The sequence below is a fragment of the Neomonachus schauinslandi genome, chromosome 13 (genome assembly GCF_002201575.2).
Source record: "Neomonachus schauinslandi chromosome 13, ASM220157v2, whole genome shotgun sequence".
NCBI classification, from domain to species: domain Eukaryota; kingdom Metazoa; phylum Chordata; class Mammalia; order Carnivora; family Phocidae; genus Neomonachus; species Neomonachus schauinslandi.
In genome coordinates, this window is record NC_058415.1 from 12,730,938 (window position 1) to 12,753,834 (window position 22,897).

General features: G+C 38.0%; 1 protein-coding gene and 1 pseudogene across 2 annotated transcripts in view; both read left to right on the plus strand.

The window, feature by feature from the left end:
* Positions 1 to 201: 201 nt before the first annotated feature.
* SMC5 (structural maintenance of chromosomes 5) overlaps positions 202 to 22,897 on the plus strand; it is a 94,076-nt gene continuing 71,380 nt past the window's right edge. For both annotated transcript variants that reach the window (XM_021694475.1, XM_044920808.1), the window contains exons 1-3: positions 202 to 458; positions 5,092 to 5,233; positions 13,074 to 13,126. In XM_021694475.1, the coding sequence (XP_021550150.1) occupies positions 262 to 458; positions 5,092 to 5,233; positions 13,074 to 13,126 (392 nt within the window). In that variant the 5' untranslated portion in view covers positions 202 to 261. The remainder of the gene's footprint in view (positions 459 to 5,091; positions 5,234 to 13,073; positions 13,127 to 22,897) is intronic.
* Positions 6,515 to 7,122, plus strand: LOC110584318 (annotated as a pseudogene).

The window sequence follows — 22,897 nt, forward strand, 5'->3', positions numbered from 1 at the left end:
GAAGGTCGGAGAGCCGCCTACCCGGAGGCCGTCGCCCTCGCCCACCCACCCGCCTGCGCTCGCGTCCCCTTCGGCTGCCCAGGCGCGGGGCTGAGGGGCGGGGCGGCCCGCTGACGCCGCCGGGCCGAGACTGCGCAGGCGCAGGGCGGGCTCGCGGGCGGTGTCGCGCGCTGGGCAGTTCGCGCGGGAGCCGGGCGCAGGGGCACCGAGCCTGCAGGTCGGTGGGAACGGAAGCGCCTCTGGCGCGGCGGGGAAGCCAGGATGGCGACTCCGAGTAGGAAGACGTCGACCTCAAGCTCCCTGGTTTCCAAGAGAGCTCTCCCGAGGGATCCCTCGTCGGAGGTCCCGAGCAAGAGAAAGAGCTCGGCCCCTCCGGCGCCGCCGCCGCCGCTGCCGCTGCAATCGTCCAGGCCTTTCGTGGAAGGCTCTATCGTCCGCATCGTGATGGAGAACTTCTTGTGAGTGGCCGGAGGCCGCGCCGCGGCGGGGAGGCGAGCGGGGGGCGCCGGCAGCGCGGGTGGGTGAGGGACGGGAGTGGATGTGCGCCTGGCTGCGGGGTCTGGCCGTGAATTCAAGCCGGGGTGACCGTGAGGATTGACGTCCGTGTTGGGCTGGTTAGGTGTGCGTCTGGTGTGCTGCGGGCTTTTTATTCATTCAGCCAACGTTTTCTGAAGGCGTCATACGGCGGGCAGTGGACGTGGTGGGGAACAGATTTCTGCCCGCTGGGAGTCCCGGCCTACGGAGGGAGGACCTAGTCTGTAATTCACAGAAGTGCGGGCGCTGGGAACTCGGGAGGAAGCAACAGTTAAATCAGAGTAGCCGGATGCTGTGGTAGATTCGTCAAGAGTAAGCAGTTACTAGGTGGACAAAATGGTGAAGGTTGTCGCGGATGGAGGTGGAAATGTACAAGAAAATTAGACCTTCCTCTCAGTTGTGCCTCCCAGCAGACCCTTGACCCCTCCAAATCCAGCTTTTCCCCCCTGCTTCCTTTTCTGTCTCTCCAGACAATAATCATCATAATCGTTTTTAGAATTTAGTAAATCTGTTTTAACACAAATACTGTGTGTGTAGCACCTTACGGGTTTTTTTTGGTCAGGGTCTTTTTTTTTTTTTTAAAGCTTATACACGGTAGCTTAGGATAACAGAATTGTGGTAACAATACCAATGTTTTTTTCCTCCCCAGGTAGCTACCATGTATGTGCCAGGTATAGAAGTAGATGTTTTATTTACACAATACTCTAATGCTCTCCTTATAACAACTCTTCATCTCTCTTGATGAGATGAGCTCAGAAAGGTTAATTTACCCATGTTTATACTGCTAATAAGTAGCTGAATTGCTGTTTGAATCCAGATCAGGAAAGAAAGAAAATCAAATGAGTTACTTGCCATAATAAAATACATGTATATATATGTTTCAGGATGCCTTAGGGGCAAAAATGATGAAGTGTTTAATTTCATCCCTATGAGAAAGGGCTTTGTACAGGAGGTTTACCAAAGTCTGGTTTTTTTTTTTTTTTTTTTTAAAGATTTTATTTATTAGAAACAGCATGAGAGGGGATAGGGTCAGAGGGAGAAGCAGGCTCCCCGCTGAGCCGGGAGCCCGATGTGGGACTCGATCCCAGGACTCCGGGATCATGACCTGAGCCGAAGGCAGTCGCTTAACCAACTGAACCACCCAGGCGCCCGATTTACCAAAGTCGTAAAAGAAGGGAAGAGCCCTGTAGATGAAGGAACTGCCTGAAACAGTTGTATTTAGGAAGTGTCTAGTATTGGAGTATGGGTAGAATGTAGGATGTGAGTGACTTGGACAGAGGTGATACTGAAGAGGTAGGCAGCTATTGAGGATCTGTGTTTTCTATGCTGAGGAATTCTAACTTTATCCTGTCGGCAACCAGGGTGCATTTTATTTTTTTTTAAAAGATTTTATTTATTTGAGAGAGAGAGCATGAGAAGGGGTGGGTCAGAAGGAGAAGCCGACTCCCTGCTGAGCAGGGAGCTGATGCGGGACTGGATCCTGGGACTCCAGGATCATGACCTAAGCCGGAGGCAGTAGATTAACCAACTGAGCCACCCAGGTGCCCACCAGGATGCATTTTAAGCAGGGAATGACATGTGATTTCCATTTCACGCTGGAAGCAGTGTGACGGATGATTTAGAAAGGGTACAAGACTGGAGGCAAGAAGACTTTTTTACAACAATGAGAGATGATCAGAGTTTGAACCTAGGAGTAGCTGTGGGAAGTGGTGGAAAGAAGATTTGACAGGATCTGGCTACAGATTAGGAGGCCTGAGGGTAAGGGAGTTATGCGGTATTTACCTCAAGTTCTGTCTTGGCTCTTGGTCAGATGTCCTTTTCAGAAGAGGGAGCAATTTGGGGAGAGTAATAATAATAAATGCTTTTCGTATCCTGCGATTTGAAGTTTCCTGTGGTGTGTCTAAAAGAAGATCTTCCATAAGCAATATTTTTAAGGGTCCGGAAAATGCAAATAGGTGAGCGATTTGGAAGTCATGCATATAGGTGATTCTTGAAATTGCAGAAATGGTTGGGCTTGCCCAAAAGGAAATATAAATAGGGATAGAAGGCCAACTAGAGTCCTGGAGGAATGCCAGTATGTAAGGGTGAGCAGAAGAGGAGCTGGGACAGAGAAGGAACTGTTCAGGGAGGTAAGAGGATAACTGTGGGAGACTATTCTCTAAGAAGCCTAGGGGTAAAGTGTTTCAAAAATATTATCTGCTACATTGGAGTTGGATAACAGGACTGCAAAGAGCCTATTGCATTCTGCAATTAGGAATTCTTTTACCCTCTGAAGCAGGGTAAGCACAACATTTTGCAAGTCCTAGAAGAAGAATGAATGAGTGTGAGGAAATGAGGAAATGAGGTTGCAAAGTGCAGAGCTACCCTGTTTATTTTCATGATGAAAGGACCTGGAGTTTTAAGAATGAGGGAGGAGGGGTGGGCTTAGAGAACCAAAGTGGCCTGAGAGTAGTTACTGGAAGAATTCCTAGGAGTGAACCAAGTCCAGTGGGATTGGGAATGGAGGGAGAGGTTTCTAGGCTGACAGAATAGCTTGTGCATAGGCTTGCAGAATAAATAACATAAAGATAGTCAAGAAACTGAAAGAAGTTCATGATAGGTAGAGTTTGAAAGGCCTGATTAGAGAACAGGGGAAGGAGGTAGAAAGTAGAAAAAGATGATCAAAATTCTGAAGTCCTATTTTTTCTTATTCTTTTTCTTAACGAGTGATCTCAGAATTGCATGCCTACCAACGTGACTTGGTGACTGATTGGATGATGAGGGCCAGAGGGGAAGGAGGTGATAGAATCAAAGATGATGCAAAACTGATGCCTGGGTTTCTGATTTGGGCAATGGGATGAATGATAATACTGTTCACTAAGAGACCACAAGAATGGTTTGGGATTAGAAAGATAGCGGGTTTAGTTTTGAATGTGGAAAGTTTGAGGTGACTGCAACATCCAGATAGTGTTCCGGAAGTGGTAATTGCATGTGTAGGTCATATGGGCTGACTTTCATCACATAGATCCCACCAGAAGTCATGGAGAGTATATGAGATACCAGGCAAAGTACATGGAGAAGAGGGTGGGCATTTGACAACAGCTCTTTTCAGGAGGAGCTCAGAGAAAAGGAAACCCACAAAAAAGGGAATTCCTAATAAATATAGAGTCAGACCAACTAATTTTTTTTAAATGTGGAGGCTTCATTTTGTTGTTTGCTTTGTTGGTGTGGGTTGGTTTTATTTTTTGTTTGGTTTTTTTTTTTTTTTTTTGGCAACTCTGTTGATAATATCTATGTGTATGTTATAGGCTGGGAATAATTCTTCCTCTTTGGTTTTATTATCTTAAACATCAGTTACATCACTGTTTTAGTAAAACAGTGGCACAGAGATTTTACAGCAGGAAATTCAAAAAGTTGAGAAGAATGGGGCTTCGTGTTTTGGAATTAAGAAGTTCCAAGGCTGTTTATTTTCCAGATGCCTGAAGTTCCCAAACTCATTTCTTTTTAACCATTATATTAAAAGTTTCTTTATGATCCAGCTTTTAACAGAACAAAGCATTTGAAAAGATTAGGTAGATGCTGTGCTGAGATGTGGGGTTGGAAACCTGTCAGAAAATACTTGTTTACTCCCTGTGTTTACTTTTATTACCACATGGCATTTCAAATTAATTTTTCTTTGAGTACTGAAGTGGAAGTGTGCTTGGCTAAATTATTTACATACCTAGCAGATTAGTAGCAGGGTAACTTTTTATCAGGATATTATTTATGGGTTCTAATTCAGGGTATTTAGAGACAAAGTAGAGGATTATCTGAGTCCGTTTATTTCACATTTTGCCATAGTTGTCCTGGTGACTAATAAGGACGAGGTGCTACTGTTACAGTTAATTAAAACTGCTGGATAGCAGGCAGCTTTCTGGTTTGAGAGAATGTTATGAAAGCGCTTGGTGATGATGCGTTCTTGTTTCTTCCCATGGAATAACATTTATTTGAACATGGACTAACAATGGATCTTTTGGCGAATCTCTGGCAGCATATTAAAAGAAATGGATTTTTAAGAAATTAATAAAATGAAACCATTGAGTTGATATCTTCAGTTTTTAATTAGAAATTTGGATTGTTTCAATTAGTAAAATGTGAGACGTTGCTATTAAGCATTTTAATTCAAGAGAAATATAAATGTGAAATTCACAGGTTTAGGATGAGCCATGGCTTCTCTTACATAAAAGTAAAAAAAATTATTTGTGCAGTGGTTTTGATAAATTTTTTCATGTGTTCTAATTATTAAAAAGGAATAAATAATATCAAACTTTGCTTTATTCAACAGACTTACATTTGAAAAGGGCCTATGAAATCTTTTTCCCACTGATACTCTTATTTCAGATATGCATTATTTTCTCATTTCTTCCATTGATTTTTTTTTTTCTCTAGTTTATTAACAGTATATAAATACATGAAAATGTAAGGTCACCTGGCTTTGAAAGGAATTCAGCGAAGCTTGTAGATAACGTAAGCAAGAATAAATATTTTTGTAAAGAAAATATTCTTATGTCTTAGTAATTTCACCTCTTTATAATTCAGAACGTATGATATCTGTGAAGTATCTCCTGGACCCCATCTGAATATGATTATTGGAGCTAACGGCACAGGAAAATCTAGCATCGTGTGTGCCATTTGTCTTGGATTAGCAGGCAAACCTGCTTTCATGGGACGGGCAGATAAGGTGAGTTAACATAAGTACTTAAAAAAAAAAAAAAAAAAAATTCAGAGTTGTGACTTGCCTTTAGTAACAGATCACTTTCTCTCATTTCCTTGGGTATAACAAAGATGTCGAGCTTGAATGTAAAGAATGAAGTTGGTAGGGAGAGCTGCCGGGAGGAGTTGCCATTTCTAGAAGTATTTTGCACTATATACCTAGAGAATTCTTCAAGTATGTAACACTTAAAATTCTTAGGAAAGGTGTAAAATGTCGTCTTAAATGTATTGTTGGGCTTGTGGAAAGGTGAAGTAAATTTATCAAGGGCAGAAGCAAAATTGTGTGGATCCAAAGACTTAAGCAAGCTCTGGAGTTGTTTCCCCAGGGACATTTGCTTACTTTGCACCCTGAAGGCATTTGGTTGCTCTGAATTGGGGATCCTGAGGTAGGGGAAGGCTAGAAGATAAAACTAGAAGTCAAGCACTGTGTTTAGTAGGAAAAATAACACTGCAGAATGGGATATAGGGTTACTTACTTACCTGATTGTTAGCTCTAAATATAGTGAAGAAAAAAAAATCTTCCAGAGAATTACTACTATTTTTATTGAAGAATAATTGACATATATTATTAGTTACAGGTGTACAATATAGTCAATATTTGTATACATTATGAAATGGTCACCACAATAAGTCTAGTTGCTGTCTATCACCATACAAAGTTGTTACGGTATTCTTGACTAGTCCCTAAGCTGTATATTACATGCCTGTGACTTACTTTATAACTGGAAGATTGTACCTCTTAATCTCCATCTGTTTTGTCCACCCCCCTTTCCCTCCCCTCTGCCAAAAATCAGTAATTTCTAGAGAATAAGGGTGTGGGGGGTAGATAAAGTAGAAAAAAGGAATGTAAAGAAAGTAATAAAGAATATGTTAGATGGTGGTCGAAACAACCCTGAAATTTAAGTGGTTTAAAAATATAGAGATTAATTCTTCTTTTTGCTACTTATCCAGTATAGGCCGTTTGTGGTCACTTAGGTACCTAGGCTGATGGAGTCTTCATTTCAATACATAGTCCCATGATTGCCACCTTGGGAAAGGGAACTGGCTATTACAATTTCTTCAAAAAGTCATAGATACTGACTCACATTTTCAGTGGACAAAGCCAGTTAAAACTCCACGCCTTCTTCCATCAGAGGGAATGAGCAAATGCAGTCCTACCACGGGCTTGCAGGAGAACTGGAGTTTTCATGAACTGCCGGGATGCTTGCCACCAGGGCATTACCAGATTGCAGCAGAGATTTAAATGATTATGAGACAATATTATGGGGCCCCGCCCCTGTCAGCTGCTGCGTTGCTGCTTCTGTCATATGCCAAGTGCCTTACATGCTGGGCTCCATGGCCCCTGAATGCCGTGCCTACCCCGCTACCTCAGCCCACCCTGCACACCCAGGGGCACAAAGCTTTTGTTGAATTGCTGAATGATGAAATTGAGGAGGAAAAGGAGATACTGAGCATAAATCCCTCTCCAAGATGTCTGGAAGGTGGGAGCTGGAAGTATATGGCACACTTCCAGTTTTGTGGTTGAAGTTGTAAAGACTGGTGGCAAGAAGCCCCTGGTGCTGGACTGGGACTATCTAGAAGATGAGGCTGGCAAGAAGAGGAGGTCCAGAGTGACGTTTTCTCTGTAAGGGAAGTGAGCTTTCAGTCCATTGTTGAGTCTGAGTGGAAGGATCTGAATTACACACTCAGCACTGATCCCAGGGACTGGCCTTGTTCGGCCACCTGATGGATTTCCCGCCAGGTGGATCGGTGGGTAGCGCTTTTGCAGAGGAGTTGGTAGAGCTCAGCACAGCCCTGGAGCACCAGGAATACATTACTTTTCTTGAAGATCACAAAGGTTTTGTCCAGAGCTGGTAGAGCAGGCGAGACATTGAATGCCTTAATTTTATGGCAGGCTTTGGCTAGGGAACAACCTACTCTGAAGCTAGGCATACATGTATTTTGAAATAGTCTTTATCCTAATATCATGGAAAAGATTTCAAATGTAAATTATTTCCATTGCCCTCTAATTTACTATTCCTTTATTTTCTACAAATCTGTTGTTCCTAGATTTTTGTATAACAAAATGATGGACAATAAAATTGGTCTATCTCCTCCCAATACAAAAAATATTATGAACAACTTTATGCTAGTAAAGCTTAAATTCTTAAAGTTGTGAATGTATAGGTTTCTACAACTATATAAATGATCAAAACCGACTCTTAGCAGGAAAAAAATCAGCTGTTAATTTTTTTCTTAGAACACCGAAGATAATTATCCATTAGTTCTAACAGCAGTCATTTCCTATTTTACACAAAGAATGACTGTACCAGAATATGACGGCACCAGAATACATCAAGGATAGAATGAGAAAATTAAAGATAGTCTCACTTATGAATATAGGAGCAAAAATCTCAAGAAAAAGAAACTTCAGTCTGTTGAATCTAATAAACTGCATAATACATCATGACCAAATAGAATTTATTCAAGGAATGAGCGATTGAACATTAGAAAAAAATTAACATATCAGGTTTTTTTATTTTTTTACATATCACATTTTAAAGAACTGGATGATCCTCTCAGTAGAGAAAAAGCATTAAATTCCATAGTAATTTATGATAAAAAAAAAAAACTTAGCAAATTAGGAGTAGAAGATGCTTACCTTTTAAATTACATAAAAGACCAGTGAAAATACACAGCAAATTCAGGAACAAGTCAAGGTTACCTAATAGCACTGCTATTCAGCATTGTACTAGAAGTTCTAGATAGAATAGTGAGGTAAGACCAAAGATACAAGTTGGAAAGAAAACCGTCATTTACAGGTTTTATGAAAGTTTGCAATGAAAACCACAAAAGAGACTCTAGATAAGCCTTCTGATGAATTAATCTGGAAATTTATCAGGATTGCCAGATACAAGCTGATATAACAAAAATCTGTTGCATTTCCCTATGCTAACAACAGAAAAATGCAATTAAAAATATTATTTACAGTGGCACCAAAAGTGCAAATTACATAGCAATAAATCAAGACCTGTAAGACCTATATTTAGAGATTATAAAATTTTATTTGAAAATATTGGAGTGTGATTAGATGGACAGATATACTGTATTAATGGGCAGGAAGACCTATAAAAATGTCATTCTTCACATTGATATACATATTGAGCATCATTCCAGTCAAAATCCCAATGCTGTCTATGGCAAATTACAAGCTGGTTCTAAAACTTAGGTGAAAAAAGAAATGGCCAAAAATAGCTGAGATACTCCTAAAGAAATTCAACAAAATAGGAAAACTTGCCTTATCAGATACCAAGACTTAACACAGAGTTATAGTAAATGAAAACGTTGTATAGAATATTTAGCCATAAAAAATAATGAAATCTTGACATTTGTGACAATATGAATGGACCTAGAGGGTGTTACACTAAGTAAAATAAGTCAGAGAAAGACAAATAGCATATTTCACTTGTATGTGGAATCTAAAAAACAAAAGCAAAAACCCAGAAATAGACTCAAATACAGAACAAACTGGTGGTTGCCAGAGGGGAAGAAGAGGTGGGTTGGGTGAGACAGGTGAAGGGGACTAAGAGGTACAAACTTCCAGGTATAAAACCAGTCATGGGGATGAAAAGCATAGCATAGGGAATATGGTGAATAGTATTGTAATAACTTCGCATGGTTACAGATTATACTTACTATGTTGAGCATTATGTAATGTACAGAATTGTCAAATCATTGTTGTACCTGAAACTAATAATATTGTTTCTCAGCTGTATTAAAAACAAAACAAAGACCTGTGGTATTGGTGGGATATACATCAGACCAGCATGCTATGACAGAATGAAAAGCCCAGATCAAAACCATGATTAGACTCTTGATTTATGATGACTGACATTGTAGATGAATGGGGAAAAGAAGGGTAAATAGTACTGAGACAGTTGGTTGCATAGGAGGAAAAGAAATTAAGTTCTATCCTCACCCTTGAACACAAATCCGTTCCAAGTGGATTGAAGATCTAAATGTGATTGACAAAGGTTTTAAGAGATACTGGTGTGGAGGAGATTATCTTTGTGACTTTGGGTTAAATAAAAATTTCTTAAGTAAAAGTATAGGTTGAAAAGGAAAATACTGATAAAATTAAGAAACTTCTCAAAAGACACCATGATCTCACTGATATGAGGAATTCTTAATCTCAGGAAACAAACTGAGGGTTGCTGGAGGGGTGGGGGGTGGGAGGGGTGGGGTGGCTGAGTGATAGACATTGGGGAGGGGATGTGCTACGGTGAGCGCTGTGAATTGTGTAAGACTGTTAAATCACAGACCTGTACCTCAGGGGGGAAAAAAAAGACACCATAAAGAAAAAGACAAGCCACAATTGGGATATAACCCATATAACAAAAGATCGGTATTTAAACTTTTTAATAAGCAAAACAGTTAACAAAGGACAAAACGTGCTCAGACACCTCAGAGAAGAGGCAGCTCAGACAGCCAATAAATACAGTTGCTCTTTGAACAACTTAAGTTTGAACTGTGCAAGTCCCCCTATATGCGAATTTTTTTCACTAAATACAGTACAGTACTGTAAATGTATTTTCCATGTGATTTTCTTAGTAACTTCTTTTTGTACTTGTAAGAATACTGTACATAGTACACATAACATACAAAATATATATTAACTGCTTATGATATTGGTAAGGATTCCAGTCAACTGTAGGCTATTAGTAGTTAAGTTTCGGGGGAGTCAAAAGTTACATGCAGATTTTTGTGGAGGGGGTTGGCACTCCTAACCGTTGTGTTATTCAAGGGCCACCTGTATCTGCAGAGATACTCAGCTTCATTAATTATCAGAGAACTGCACACTAATCCTGGCAAGATATATTCCTCAGAGTCACAAAAATTCTGGCGATGCCATGTACTTAAAAGGATATGGAGCAGTGGGAACTGTGATGCACTCTTGGTGGGAATAGAAATTTGTAGTCTTTGCAAATGGCATTACCTAGTGAATCTGCAGATGCATATATCCAATCACTCAAAAATTCTACTCCTGGACAGTTCTTGTACATTAACACCAGGCAAAAGTATTGAAATATTTATAGCAGTATTGTTTTTAAATAAATCCTATTATAGTCAAATAAAATTGAATATTACATACTAGTGAAAATAATCCTTAGCTCATTGGTTAAATCTCAAAAACGTAATTTTAAGGAAAAATGCTATTTTGGAAGAATACTTGTCCTATGAATTTATAGAATGGTCAAAACACAAAATAATGTATTTAAGGAGATATATGTATATAGCAAAACTAGAGAAAAGCAAAAGTATGATCAAGTCAGGATTACATTAGTTGAGAGGATACAATAGTTTTGAGTTCTACAGGGAATGTCAGAGACACGATTAATTTTCAATTCCTTAAATTTGTGGTAGATGCTTGGTTGTTTTACTGTTCCTTCAAGCAGTATATGAAGCTTATATATAATGTTTGGTGTATATTTCATATAAAATTATGTTGTGAAAAGGGAGTTTGAGAGTTGAGTTAACACACTGTAAAATAGTTGTAAAAGTTTAAATGATTCTTTATATTTTTCTAAAACTAGGAATATTGCAATATTATTAAAATGGTGGTATAGGTTTCTTAGCCAGGCTTGTAATTTAATGTAGGATTACAAGATTGGAGCATATACCCTTAAGATTACAAATAAGCCTATTCAAAATATGTGTGTATGTGTGTGTTTTTTTAATGCTCAATGGGAGGCATTTATGAGGTAGAATACTCATAGATACTGCTCTGTTAATTAATTTTATGACCTTAGCCATTTGTCTAGACTTCAGTTTTTCTTTATTTTAAAGTTAAGGGGGTTGGAGTAGATAACTTCCAGGGACCACATTTTTATAAATATTGATGTATAGTTTTTTAATTGTTAAAAATCATTTATTAAATCCTTATCTCTATGTAATCGTCTGCTGGATTGTACTCCAAACTCTGTACAGTCAGAATGGATTGGTTTGTAACCATTTCCACCAACCTTCCCATTTATTTTTGGCGTGAAGAAGACTGATCTTACACTTGAGTGGTAGGGTTTTTAAAGAAGGTTGTGGAGTGCAGGGTTTCTTAGGTAACAGATTGCAGACCTTTAGGTTTCCCCTAAAGAAATTCAGGGGCTGTACAAGTTCTCAGTGAAAATACTTTTAATGTTGTATTTATAGTTAAATCTTAATATGAAAATTTAACACTAGCATGTTCTGTACCATCCATATATATATATTTTATAATAACTGCCTTGTGATTTTTTTCTTATTGGTATTTTTTTTTTTTAAAGATTTTATTTATTTATTTGAGAGAATGAGATAGAGAGCATGAGAGGGGGGAGGGTCAGAGAGAGAGGCAGACTCCCCGCTGAGCAGGGAGCCTGATGTGGGACTCGATCCCGGGACTCCAGGATCATGACCTGAGCCGAAGGCAGTCGCTTAACCAACTGAGCCACCCAGGCGCCCTCTTACTGGTATTTTAATTGATGCAAGCTAATGAGCAGATAGCATTCCTACAAAAATGCCATTGTTTTTCCTGTTTATGAAGGAACTAAAACAGTAAAACAGAGAGGTTAAGTTAACTTGGCTAGAGTCAAGCAGCTTACACTTCTATGGCAGGATTGAGATTGGAACCTGGATGGTGTGTGTTAAAGCTTGTACTCTTAATCATTAAGCTGTACTTTCTGGTTATAAGGGCAGACCTCCTTTGTCATCTTTCTGGGCCTCAGTTTCATCATTTGTAAAATGGATATAATACATACCTCCTAAGGTTGCTCATGAGTATTAAGAAAGAAAATTATAAATTGCTTAGCACAGTAGCGTATGGTAATGCTTAATAAATGTTCGCTGTTGTGGTTCTAATTGTTGGTCATCACTGCTGTTACCCCTATTAAAAAGATAACTATTTGCAAGGTGTGTTTTCCACTTTTTTTTAGAATTACTTACTTATAGCCTGATTGAAGATCCAATCTAATTTTCTTTAGGCCCAGGATCTCTCTTCAAGTTTGTGGTTGTGTATGTATTCAAACTAGACTAAATAGGTCTGTTTTACCATGTAAATTGTACTTAAATTGTATTTACTATATGTATTCTTCTTTTTAAGAAAATGACAATTGGGGGCGCCTGGGTGGCTCAGTCGGTTGAGCGACTGCCTTCGGCTCAGGTCATGATCCTGGAGTCCCGGGATCGAGTCCCGCATCGGGCTCCGTGCTCGGCAGGGAGTCTGCTTCTCCCTCTGACCCTCCCCCCTCTCATGTGCTCTCTCTCTCTCTCTCATTCTCTCTCGCAAATAAATAAATAAAATCTTTAAAAAAAAATGACAATTATATCCTCATTAATGATGGGATGGGTAATATTAGAGTGATTGTTAATACTTAATCTATGTAACTCCAGAGAAGTCTCCAGTGGTAATAAGAGCTCTATGATTAAACTGTAGAACCTGTTTTCCCACTGGCTTTTTTTTTTGCCTCTACTGAGAGTATTTAGTGTAGATGCTAAGTACACAGACTCTGGAGCCATATTTCGTGGGTTCAGTTCCTTGCTCTGTATCACCTACTGGCTTTGTCACAAGCTTTGTAAAAGGCTGTCTGGCACATCGAACGCTCAGTAAATGGTAACTAATAGTACTGTTACTTGTGGGAGGAAACAATGGAAACCATTTCCCAAATCTGGGAAGGTGAGGAGAGTGGACAGAGAAAACAGTTATTGAAAGGATTTTAATTAGACAAATAATAATGACTTTGCTGCATCTTTGATAACCTGGGAATGTCATCACTCAGTGCACTTTGTCTTTTTTGTTCTAGGTTGGTTTTTTTGTGAAGAGAGGATGTTCCAAAGGAATGGTTGAAATTGAATTGTAAGTGTTAAAAGTGCTGAAACCCCTTTTTCCTATACAATTTCTTTATGTTCATGCTTTTGTGATGACTTTAGAAAAAGAGTAACAATACAGCATTATGGCATAAATATTAGAAATCATATTTAAAGGATGTTTTATCCAGACAAGTTATTTTTTTATGCATCTTTTAAAATCTAAATGGTAAGATTTTTCTTTCAGTAGATTTCTTAAAGAAATTACCTCTCTTGGCAGCCATTTCTGATGTCTGAGAGTCAGTATTCAAGATGAAACCAGTTAACCATCTTTAGTGTATATACTTTTCAGTCTTTTAAACACAGATAAGCTCATTGTTTTAGTTGATTTTTAGTGAGTGGTGTTTTTTGGAGTGTTCATAGAAAGTAATGAAATTTTTGAGCTTAAGTGGCTTTTAAAGATCATCTGATATAGCTTCATCATTTTATAGGATATGGGGAAATGATCTTTTTATTCAAAAACTGGGAGAATGTTTTATTTATGTAATGATAAGTAGGCAAAAAAAAAAAAACCACATAGAAATAAAACCGGTAAGATTATACTTAATTTATTAAAATATAATGATAGTATTTTACTGAAAGATACAAAATCGAGACCTGAATAAATGGAGAAGTATACTATGTTCCTAGAAACATAAAGTTAATACTCATTTTCAGCATTTTCAGTCCTTTCAAATTAATATGTAAATTTGATACAGTTCCAACCAGAGTATCAACAGGTAAGTTTACAAGTTGATTCTAAAGTTCATTTGGGAGAATAAATGTGCTGGAAAACCAAGATTTTGAAAAAGGAGAATTACGAATAAGACATCTGTGTACCAGATGTTAAAGTGTACTGTAAAGCTGTTGATAATGGTATTAGTTCAGAAAATTAGAGTAGCAGGATGGAAAAAGTAGGGAGATCTAAATGTCTATGAGCATTTATTGTAAAGATAGCAGTTTAAATGTAGGCTATAAATTACTCAAATTGAGGCAAACTAATTGGCTTTTAATTTTTTTAAATAAATTTAGAGCTTTATCAAATACCTGACTCATAAATCTACATATGTTAAAGGCTTAGTGAAAAAATATGTAACTTTGAAAATAATAGAAAAAAATGTATATTATTTTTTAAATCTTAGGAAGGGGAAAGGCTATTTCAAGCAGAATAGGATACTCAATAACCATAAAAAGGAAGATAGGAAATTTAGAGTCCATACAAATCCAGCTGAAAATAATGGTACCACAGTTAAAAATGAGTGACAGATGGGAGAAAACATTTTCAGCACAAATAACATGTACATGTCTTAAAATTACCAAAATACCAATGTCTCATGCAAGTCAGTAAAAATTACAAACAACTTATAGAACATAAGCAAAGAAATTTAACACCAAGTAAAATAAATGGCCAATATGTATAAAAAGTATACAGCTCATTAGTTATAACTCATCACTTTTGAAGGAAATCAAAATGAGGATTTTTTTTCCTTTTTAGCAAAATTTTCTGTTTCACTAAGCAAAAGTTATAGAGAAGTGAATCCTGTCATGCACGTAGGAATGTAAGCAGTATATCTTATTTGACAATAATATCAGATTTTAAATAATCTTTGATCCAGGGCGCCTGGGTGGCTCAGTTGGTTAAGCGACTGCCTTCGGCTCAGGTCATGATCCTGGAGTCCCGGGATCGAGTCCCGCATCGGGCTCCCTGCTCGGCAGGGAGTCTGCTTCTCCCTCTGACCCTCCTCCCTCTCATGCTCTCTGTCTCTCATTCTCTCTGTCTCAAATAAATAAATAAAATCTTAAAAAAAAAAAAAAAAATCTTTGATCCAGTTACTATTCTAGAGAATGTTTACTCATTTGCACAAAATTAGCTTTTTCCTAATTTTAATAGTGAAAACTTATGAACACCCCGAATGTGTATCATCTGATAAATGGCTAAACAAAATGTGATATAGTCCTACAAGGACATCTTATTCAGCTGTGGAAAGGAATGAAGTACTGATAGATCCGACAACATGTGTGAACCTGGAAAGCATGATTTGTGAAAGAAGGCAGACACAAATACTATGTACTGTGTGATTCCACTTCTATGGAATGTCCAGAATTGGCAATCCATAGAGACAGAAAATAGATGAGTGGTTGCTTGGGGAAGAGAGAGTGGGGAGTGACTGCCTAACAGGTTTGGGCTCCTTTTTGGGGTGTTGAAGACATTTTGGAATTAGATGGTGGTGATGGTTACAGAACCATGTGCATATGTTAAAAACTGTTGTTGATACACATATTCCTTCAACAGTACACCTAAAAATGGTTAAAATGGTAAATTTTATGTTATGTACATTTCACCACAATAAAAAAAGCATTGATTTGTACATACAAAATGGATTATATGATATATTTTTTAAATTGCCGAAGTTGGGGCGCCTGGGTGGCTCAGTCGTTAAGTGTCTGCCTTCGGCTCAGGTCATGATCTCAGGGTCCTGGGATCGAGTCCCACATTGGGCTCCCTGCTCAGCGGGAAGCCTGCTTCTCCCTCTCCCACTCCCCCTGCTTGTGTTCCCTCTCTCGCTGTGTCTCTGTCAAAAAAATAAAATCTAAAAAAAAATTTTTAAAAATTGCCAAGATATTTTTGTGTTAGCCTTGGTGCTGTTGATAGATCACAGTGGTTTCTTAGATACTGCAACTGAAACAAATATACTAAGCCAGGTATTTTTATAAAATACAGAGGGAGTATTAATATATGTTTCCAAAAAGTCTTTTATGGATGGCTGCAGGTGTTAAAACACTCCTGATTTTCTGCTCTGAATCACCAAGGCCCAGTTGTTTTCTTAGTTATCAAAGAGGTACACTTTTTGGTGTGTAATAGCTAGTAGCTATAATAATCTAACTGGTGACCATAAACCAGAGTTCTGTTGCCAGAACTACAGGGGAGGTTTCCCTTTCCCCAAACTCTTTTAGTTACATTGTGGTCACTTGTTGGGAATACAAAATGGCTTGTTGTTGAAATTGTTACTGCTGTTGAACAAATGTGTTAACTGGTCACATACTCTTTGAGTGGAACAGTAGATAGAATAATCTCTAGCATACATTTATGTAGTCATTTTCAAATATTTGAGTACATATCCATTGAGGGGGAGGAGAGATAGAGCATTCTGGAATTTATGGTTAGGGGCGGGAGGGAAGGGCAGATAAATACATAGGTAAAATACATACTACATTGGATGGTGATTAGTGTCGGGTAGAAAATTGAGCAGGAAAGGAGAATAGGGAGGGAGTGCCAGAGTGGAGTTTACAGTATTAAATAGGGTGATCAGAAAAGTTCTCACTCAGAAGACAGTACCTGAGCAAAGACTTGAAAGAGATAGATGTTGAGCATGGAGATACTTGGGGAAACAGCATTTCAGCATCTGCAGATGCTAAAAAAGACTGAAGTGGTACCCAGTGTGACTGCCTTGCACTGAACAAGAGAATAGTAAGAGATAAGGTCTAAAAATATCAAGGAGCCAGCTCATAGGGCCTTTGTAGGCCAGTGTAAGGACTTTGCATTTATTTTGAGTAAGCTGTGAACCCACCACAATTTGAGCAGAGAAGTGGCATAACCAAAGTGTCTTCTGTAGTAGTGTTAGCCTCCTTGGTTTTTTCTTTCCCCTTGATTTGAAAAAATTGATTTGTCAGTTTCATTAGTCCTTTTCAGTGAATGACTTCTGCATTGTTGTTTCTGTCTTACATCATGGTTTTCTGTTTCACTATTTTTTATACTCACCTTTACTAATTCTTGAAACTTTTTTTCCCCCCTAATTTCTTGAAATGGCTATTTTTTGTACAAATTTTTAGTCTTTTGTTTTCCCTCATGTAGACAGTTAAGGTTAAAAATTTCCCTCTCAATATTGCTTGAGCTCTGTCTCCCAAATTTTGGTATATAGCATTTTCCTATTTTTCAGTTCCATTCATTTTCTTTGAGTTCGTAATTAGAAGTTGTTTTAAATTCTGATGTAGTAATTTTCTTGTTATATTTTAGTATTGATTTCCACTTTGATCTGTGGTAAAAAATATATATATTATAAAAAAATTACACTTTATATTTGTTACTATACACATTATTATGTATTATAACTATATGGGCCTATATATAGTAATATATAATATATAGTAATACTATATATAGTATATATAATGCAATGTATAATAGTGGAATTATATATTGCTATATTATACGTATAGTGTATATTGTATGTTTTACTATAAATCTGTGACCTTATAGTAACACATAGTTTAATATATAGTAATATATTTAAACATATGGTCATGTTACCAACCCTTTGAAATTTGTCAAGGCATCCTTTTTGTAGTGAGCTTACATAATTGTTACCCACTGGGTTGAAAGAATGAGTATTCTGCTCTTGTTATGTGCAGTGTTCTCTGTCCATTAGTTCAAGCTGATTAACTATATTGTTAAAGCTTGTATGTTTTTGCTGATTTCAGTCATCAGATCGATTCTTTAATTACTGAGAAGGGTGTATTACATTTTCCCTCTGTGTAGATGTGTCAATTACCTTTGTCCTGTCAGTTTTTGCTTTATGTATTTTCAGGACATTATTAGTTGCCGCTAAGATTCAAATTGTTTTATCCTAGTGAAGTTGAAGTTTTTGTTATGTACTGACTTCTTTGTTTTTTGATGCATTGCCCTTAGAATGTGTTTTAATTTGCCATTAGTGTAGTTTGCAGCTTTCTTTAAGTGTTTTCCGGATTATCTTTTTCTATTCATTTATTTCAAGTTTTTTATACCTTTTGTATCTCATTTCAACAAGTATAGCTGGGTGTTGTTAAATAGCCTTTTAAATAGTGCATATCTATTACATTTATTGATTGACTTACATATTGGGACTTATTTTTACTGCCTTATTCCATGCTTTTTATTCTTTTTTCAGTATTTTCTCTCTTACCCTTGTTTGGATTTTTGTTTAATTTTTCTTTACTATTTTGGAAATTACTCATTCTTGTTTTAGCAGTTGTTAGAATTAACACATACACTTGAATTTGAGTCTAGACTGAAATGTCTATCTTCCTATTGAATAAAGACCTTAGAGTACTTTTATTTGAATAACTTGTCTGAACTATTTTAATTTGTCTTTTAGACATAATAACTACTATTAATTTATATTGTCAGTGTTTGTTTAGAATTACCTCATGTGTTTTTGGTTTGTCTTTTTATTTTTTCTTGCATTTTTGTTATTTCCTTTGTTCCTGTGTTCTCCTTTAGGATTTTGATGGACTCCTGTCTCACATTGCGGTCTTTCAACCATTTGGAGTCTATTTTTGTGTGTGGTGTAAGGAAATGGTCGAGTTTCATTCTTCTGCATGTGGCTGTCCAATTTTCCCAACACCATTTGTTGAAGAGACCATCTTTTTTTTTTTCCATTGGACATTCTTTCCTGCTTTGTCGAAGATTAGTTGACCATAGTGTTGAGAGTCTATTTCTGGGTTCTCTATTCTGTTCCATTGATCTATGTGTCTGTTTTTGTGCGAGTACCATACTGTCTTGGTGATGACAGCTTTGTAATAGAGCTGGAAGTCCGGAATCGTGATGCCGCCAGCTTTGCTTTTCTTTTTCAACATTCCCCTGGCTATTCGGGATCTTTTCTGGTTCCATATAAATTTAAGGATTATTTGTTTCATTTCTTTGAAAAAAGTGGATGGTATTTTGATGGGGATTGCATTGAATGTGTAGATTGCTCTAGGTAGCATTGACATCTTCACAATATTTGTTCTTCCAATCCATGAGCATGGAACGTTTTTCCATTTCTTTGTGTCTTCCTGAATTTCTTTCATGAGTATTTTATAGTTTTCTGAGTACAGATCCTTTGCCTCTTTGGTTAGATTTATTCCTAGGTATCTTATGGTTTTGGGTGCAATTGTAAATGGGATCGACTCCTTAATTTCTCTTTCTTCTGTCTTGTTGGTGTATAGGAATGCCACTGACTTCTGTGCATTGATTTTATATCCTGCCACTTTACTGAATTCCTGTATGAGTTCTAGCAGTTTTGGGGTGGGGTCTTTTGGGTTTTCCACATAAAGTATCATAACCATCTGCAAAGAGTGAGAGTTTGACTTCTTCTTTGCCGATTTGGATACCTTTGATTTCTTTTTGATGTCTGATTGCTGTGGCTAGGACTTCTAGTACTATGTTGAATAGCAGTGGTGATAGTGGACATCCCTGCCGTGTTCCTGACCTTAGGGGAAAAGCTCTCAGTTTTTCCCCATTGAGAATGATATTCGCTGTGGGTTTTTCATAGATGGCTTTTATGATATTGAGGTATGTACCCTCTATCCCTATGCTCTGAAGAGTTTTGATCAAGAAAGGATTCTGTACTTTCTCAAATGCTTTTTCTGCATCTATTGAGAGGATCATATGGCTCTTCTTTCTTTTATTAATGTATTGTATCACATTGATTTGTGGATGTTGAACCAACCTTGCAGCTCAGGGATAAATCCCTCTTGGTCATGGTGAATAATCCTTTTAATGTACTGTTGGATCCTATTGGCTAGTATTTTGGTGAGAATTTTTGCATCCATGTTCATCAGGGATATTGGTCTGTAATTCTTTTTGATGGGGTCTTTGTCTGGTTTTGGGATCAAGGAAATGGTGGCATCATAAAAGGAGTTTGGAAGTTTTCGTTTCTATTTTTGGAACAGTTTCAGAAGAATAGGTATTAATTCTTCTTGAAATGTTTGGTAGAATTCTCCTGGGAAGCCATCTGGCCCTGGGCTCTTGTTTGTTGGGAGATTTTTTGATGACTGCTTCAGTTTCCATAGTGGTTATACGTCTGTTCAGGTTTTCTATTCCTGGTTCAGTTTTGGTAGTTGATACATCTCTAGGAATGCATCCATTTCTTCCAGGTTATCGAATTTGCTGGCATAGAGTTGCTCATAATACGTTCTTATAATTGTATTTCTTTGGTGTTGGTTGTGATCTCTCCTCTTTCATTCATGATTTTCTTGATTTGGGTCATTTTTCTTTTTGATAAGTCTGGCCAGGGGGTTATCAATCTTGTTAATTCTTTCAAAGAACCAGCTCCTAGTTTCGTTGATCTGTTCTACTGTTCTTTTGGTTTCTATTTCATTGATTTCTGCTCTGATCTTTATTATTTCTCTTCTGCTGGGTTTAGGCTTTATTTGCTGTTCTTTCTCCAGCTCATTTAGGGGTAGGGTTAGGTTGTATATTTGAGACCTTTCTTGTTTCTTAAGAAAGGCTTGTATTGCTATATACTTTCCTCTTAGGACTGCCTTTGCTGCATCCCAAAAATTTTGAACAGTTGTGTTTTCATTTTCATTGGTTTCCATGAATTTTTTTTAATTCTTTAATTTCCTGGTTGACGCATTTATTCTTTAGTAGGATGCTCTTTAGCCTCCATGTGTTTGAGTTCTTTCTGACTTTCCTTTTGTGATTGAGTTCTAGTTTCAAAGCATTGTGGTCTGAAAATAGGAAATGATCCCAATCTTTTGGTACCGGTTGAGACCTGATTTGTGACCTAGGATGTGATCTATTCTGGAGAATGCTCCATGGGCACTAGAGAAGAATGTGTATTCTGTTGCTTTGGGATGGAATGTTCTGAATATGTCTGTGAAGTCCATTTGGTCCAGTGTGTCATTTAAAGTCTTTATTTCCTTGTTGATCTTTGGCTTAGATGATCTGTCCATTTCAGTGAGGGGGGTGTTTTTCTTTGTTTTTTGTTTTTATTTTATTTTAAAGATTTTATTTATTTGACAGACACAGAGAGGGAACACAAGCAGGGGGAGTGGGGGAGGGAGAAGCAGGCTTCCCGCGGAGCAGGGAGCCCGATGCGGGGCTTGATCCCAGGACCCTGGGAACATGCCCTGAGCCGAAGGCAGACGCTTAACGACTGAGCCACCCAGGCGCCCCTGTGAGGGGGTTGTTAAGGTCCCCCACTGTTACTGTATTGTTGTCGATGTGTTTGTTTGATTTTTTTTTTTTTTTAAGATTTTATTTATTTATTTGAGAGAGAGAGAATGAGAGAGAGAGCATGAGAGGGGGGAGGGTCAGAGGGAGAAGCAGACTCCCTGCCGAGCAGGGAGCCCGATGCGGGACTCGATCCCGGGACTCCAGGATCATGATCTGAGCCGAAGGCAGTCGCCTAACCAACTGAGCCACCCAGGCGTCCCTCTTTGATTTTTTTTAATAATTGGCTTATATAATTGGCTGCTCCCATATTAGGGGCATAGATATTTACAATTGTTAGATCTTCTTGTTGGATAGACCCTTTAAGAAGGATATAGTGTCCTTCCTCATCTCTTATTATAGTCTTTGGTTTAAAATCTAATTTGTCTGATGTAAGGATTGCCACCTCAGCTTTCTTTTGGTGTCCATTAGCATGGTAAATGGTTTTCCACCCCCTCACTTTCAATCTGGGGGTGTCTTTGGGTCTAAAATGAGTCTCTGGCAGACAGCATATCGATGGGCCTTGTTTTTTAATCCAATCTGATACCCTTTGTCTTTTGATTGGCGTGTTTAGTCCATTTACATTTAGGGTAACTGTTGAAGGATATGAATTTAGTGCCACTGTATTGCCTGTAAGGTGACTGTTACTGTATATTGTCTCTGTTCCTTTCTGGTCTATGTTGCTTTTAGGCTCTTTGCTTAGAGGACCCCTTTCAGTATTTCTTGTAGGGCTGGTTTCATGTTTGCAAATTCCTTTAGTTTTTGTTTGTCCTGGAAGCTTTTTATCTCTCTTTTCTTTTCTTTTCTTTTTTTTTTTTAAGATTTTATTTATCAGAGAGAGACAGAGGCAGGCAGAGGGAGAAGCAGGCTCCTTGCTGAGCAAGGAGCCCGATGTGGGACTCGATCCCAGGACCCTGGGATCATGACCTGAGCCACCCAGGCGTCCCTCTATTTTCAATGACAGCCTAGCTGGATATAGTATTCTTGGCTGCATATTTTTCTCATTTATTGCTCTGAATATATTATGCCAGTCTTTTCTGGCCTGCCAGGTCTCTGGATAGGTCTGTTGACAATCTAATGTTTCTACCATTGTAGGTTACAGATCTCTTCTCCCGAGCTGCTTTCAGGATTTTCTCTTTGTCTCTGAGACTCATAAGTTTTACTATTAGATGTCAGGGTGTTGACCTATTTTTATTGATTTTGAGAGGGGTTCTCTGTGCCTCCTGGATTTTGGTGCCTGTTTCCTTTCCCAAATTAGGGAAGTTCTCTGCTATAATTTGCTCCAGTATACCTTCTGCCGCTCTCTCTCTTTCTTCTTCTGGGATCCCAATTATTCTAATGTTGTTTCGTCTTATGGTATCGCTTATCTCTTGAATTCTGCCCTCGTGATCCAGCAGTTGTTTATCTCTCTTTTTCTCAGCTTCTTTATTTTCCATCATTTGGTCTTCTATATCACTAATTCTCTCTCCTGCCTCATTTATCCTAGCAGTTAGAGCCTCCATTTTTGATTGCACCTCATTAATAGCCTTTTTGATTTCGGGTTAGATTTTAATTCTTTTATTTCTCCAGAAAGGGTTTCTCTAATAACTTCCATGCTCTTTTCAAGCCCAGCTAGTATGTTTAAAATCATCATTCTGAACTCTAGTTCCAACATCTTACTTATGTCCATATTGATTAGGTCCCTGGCAGTCGGTATTGCCTCTTGTTCTTTTTTTTTTTTTGAGGTGATTTTTTCCATCTTGTCATCTTGTCCGCAGCAGAATAGATGAATGAGAGAACAAAATGCTAACAGGGTAACAACGTCCCCAGAAAATATACACTAAACAA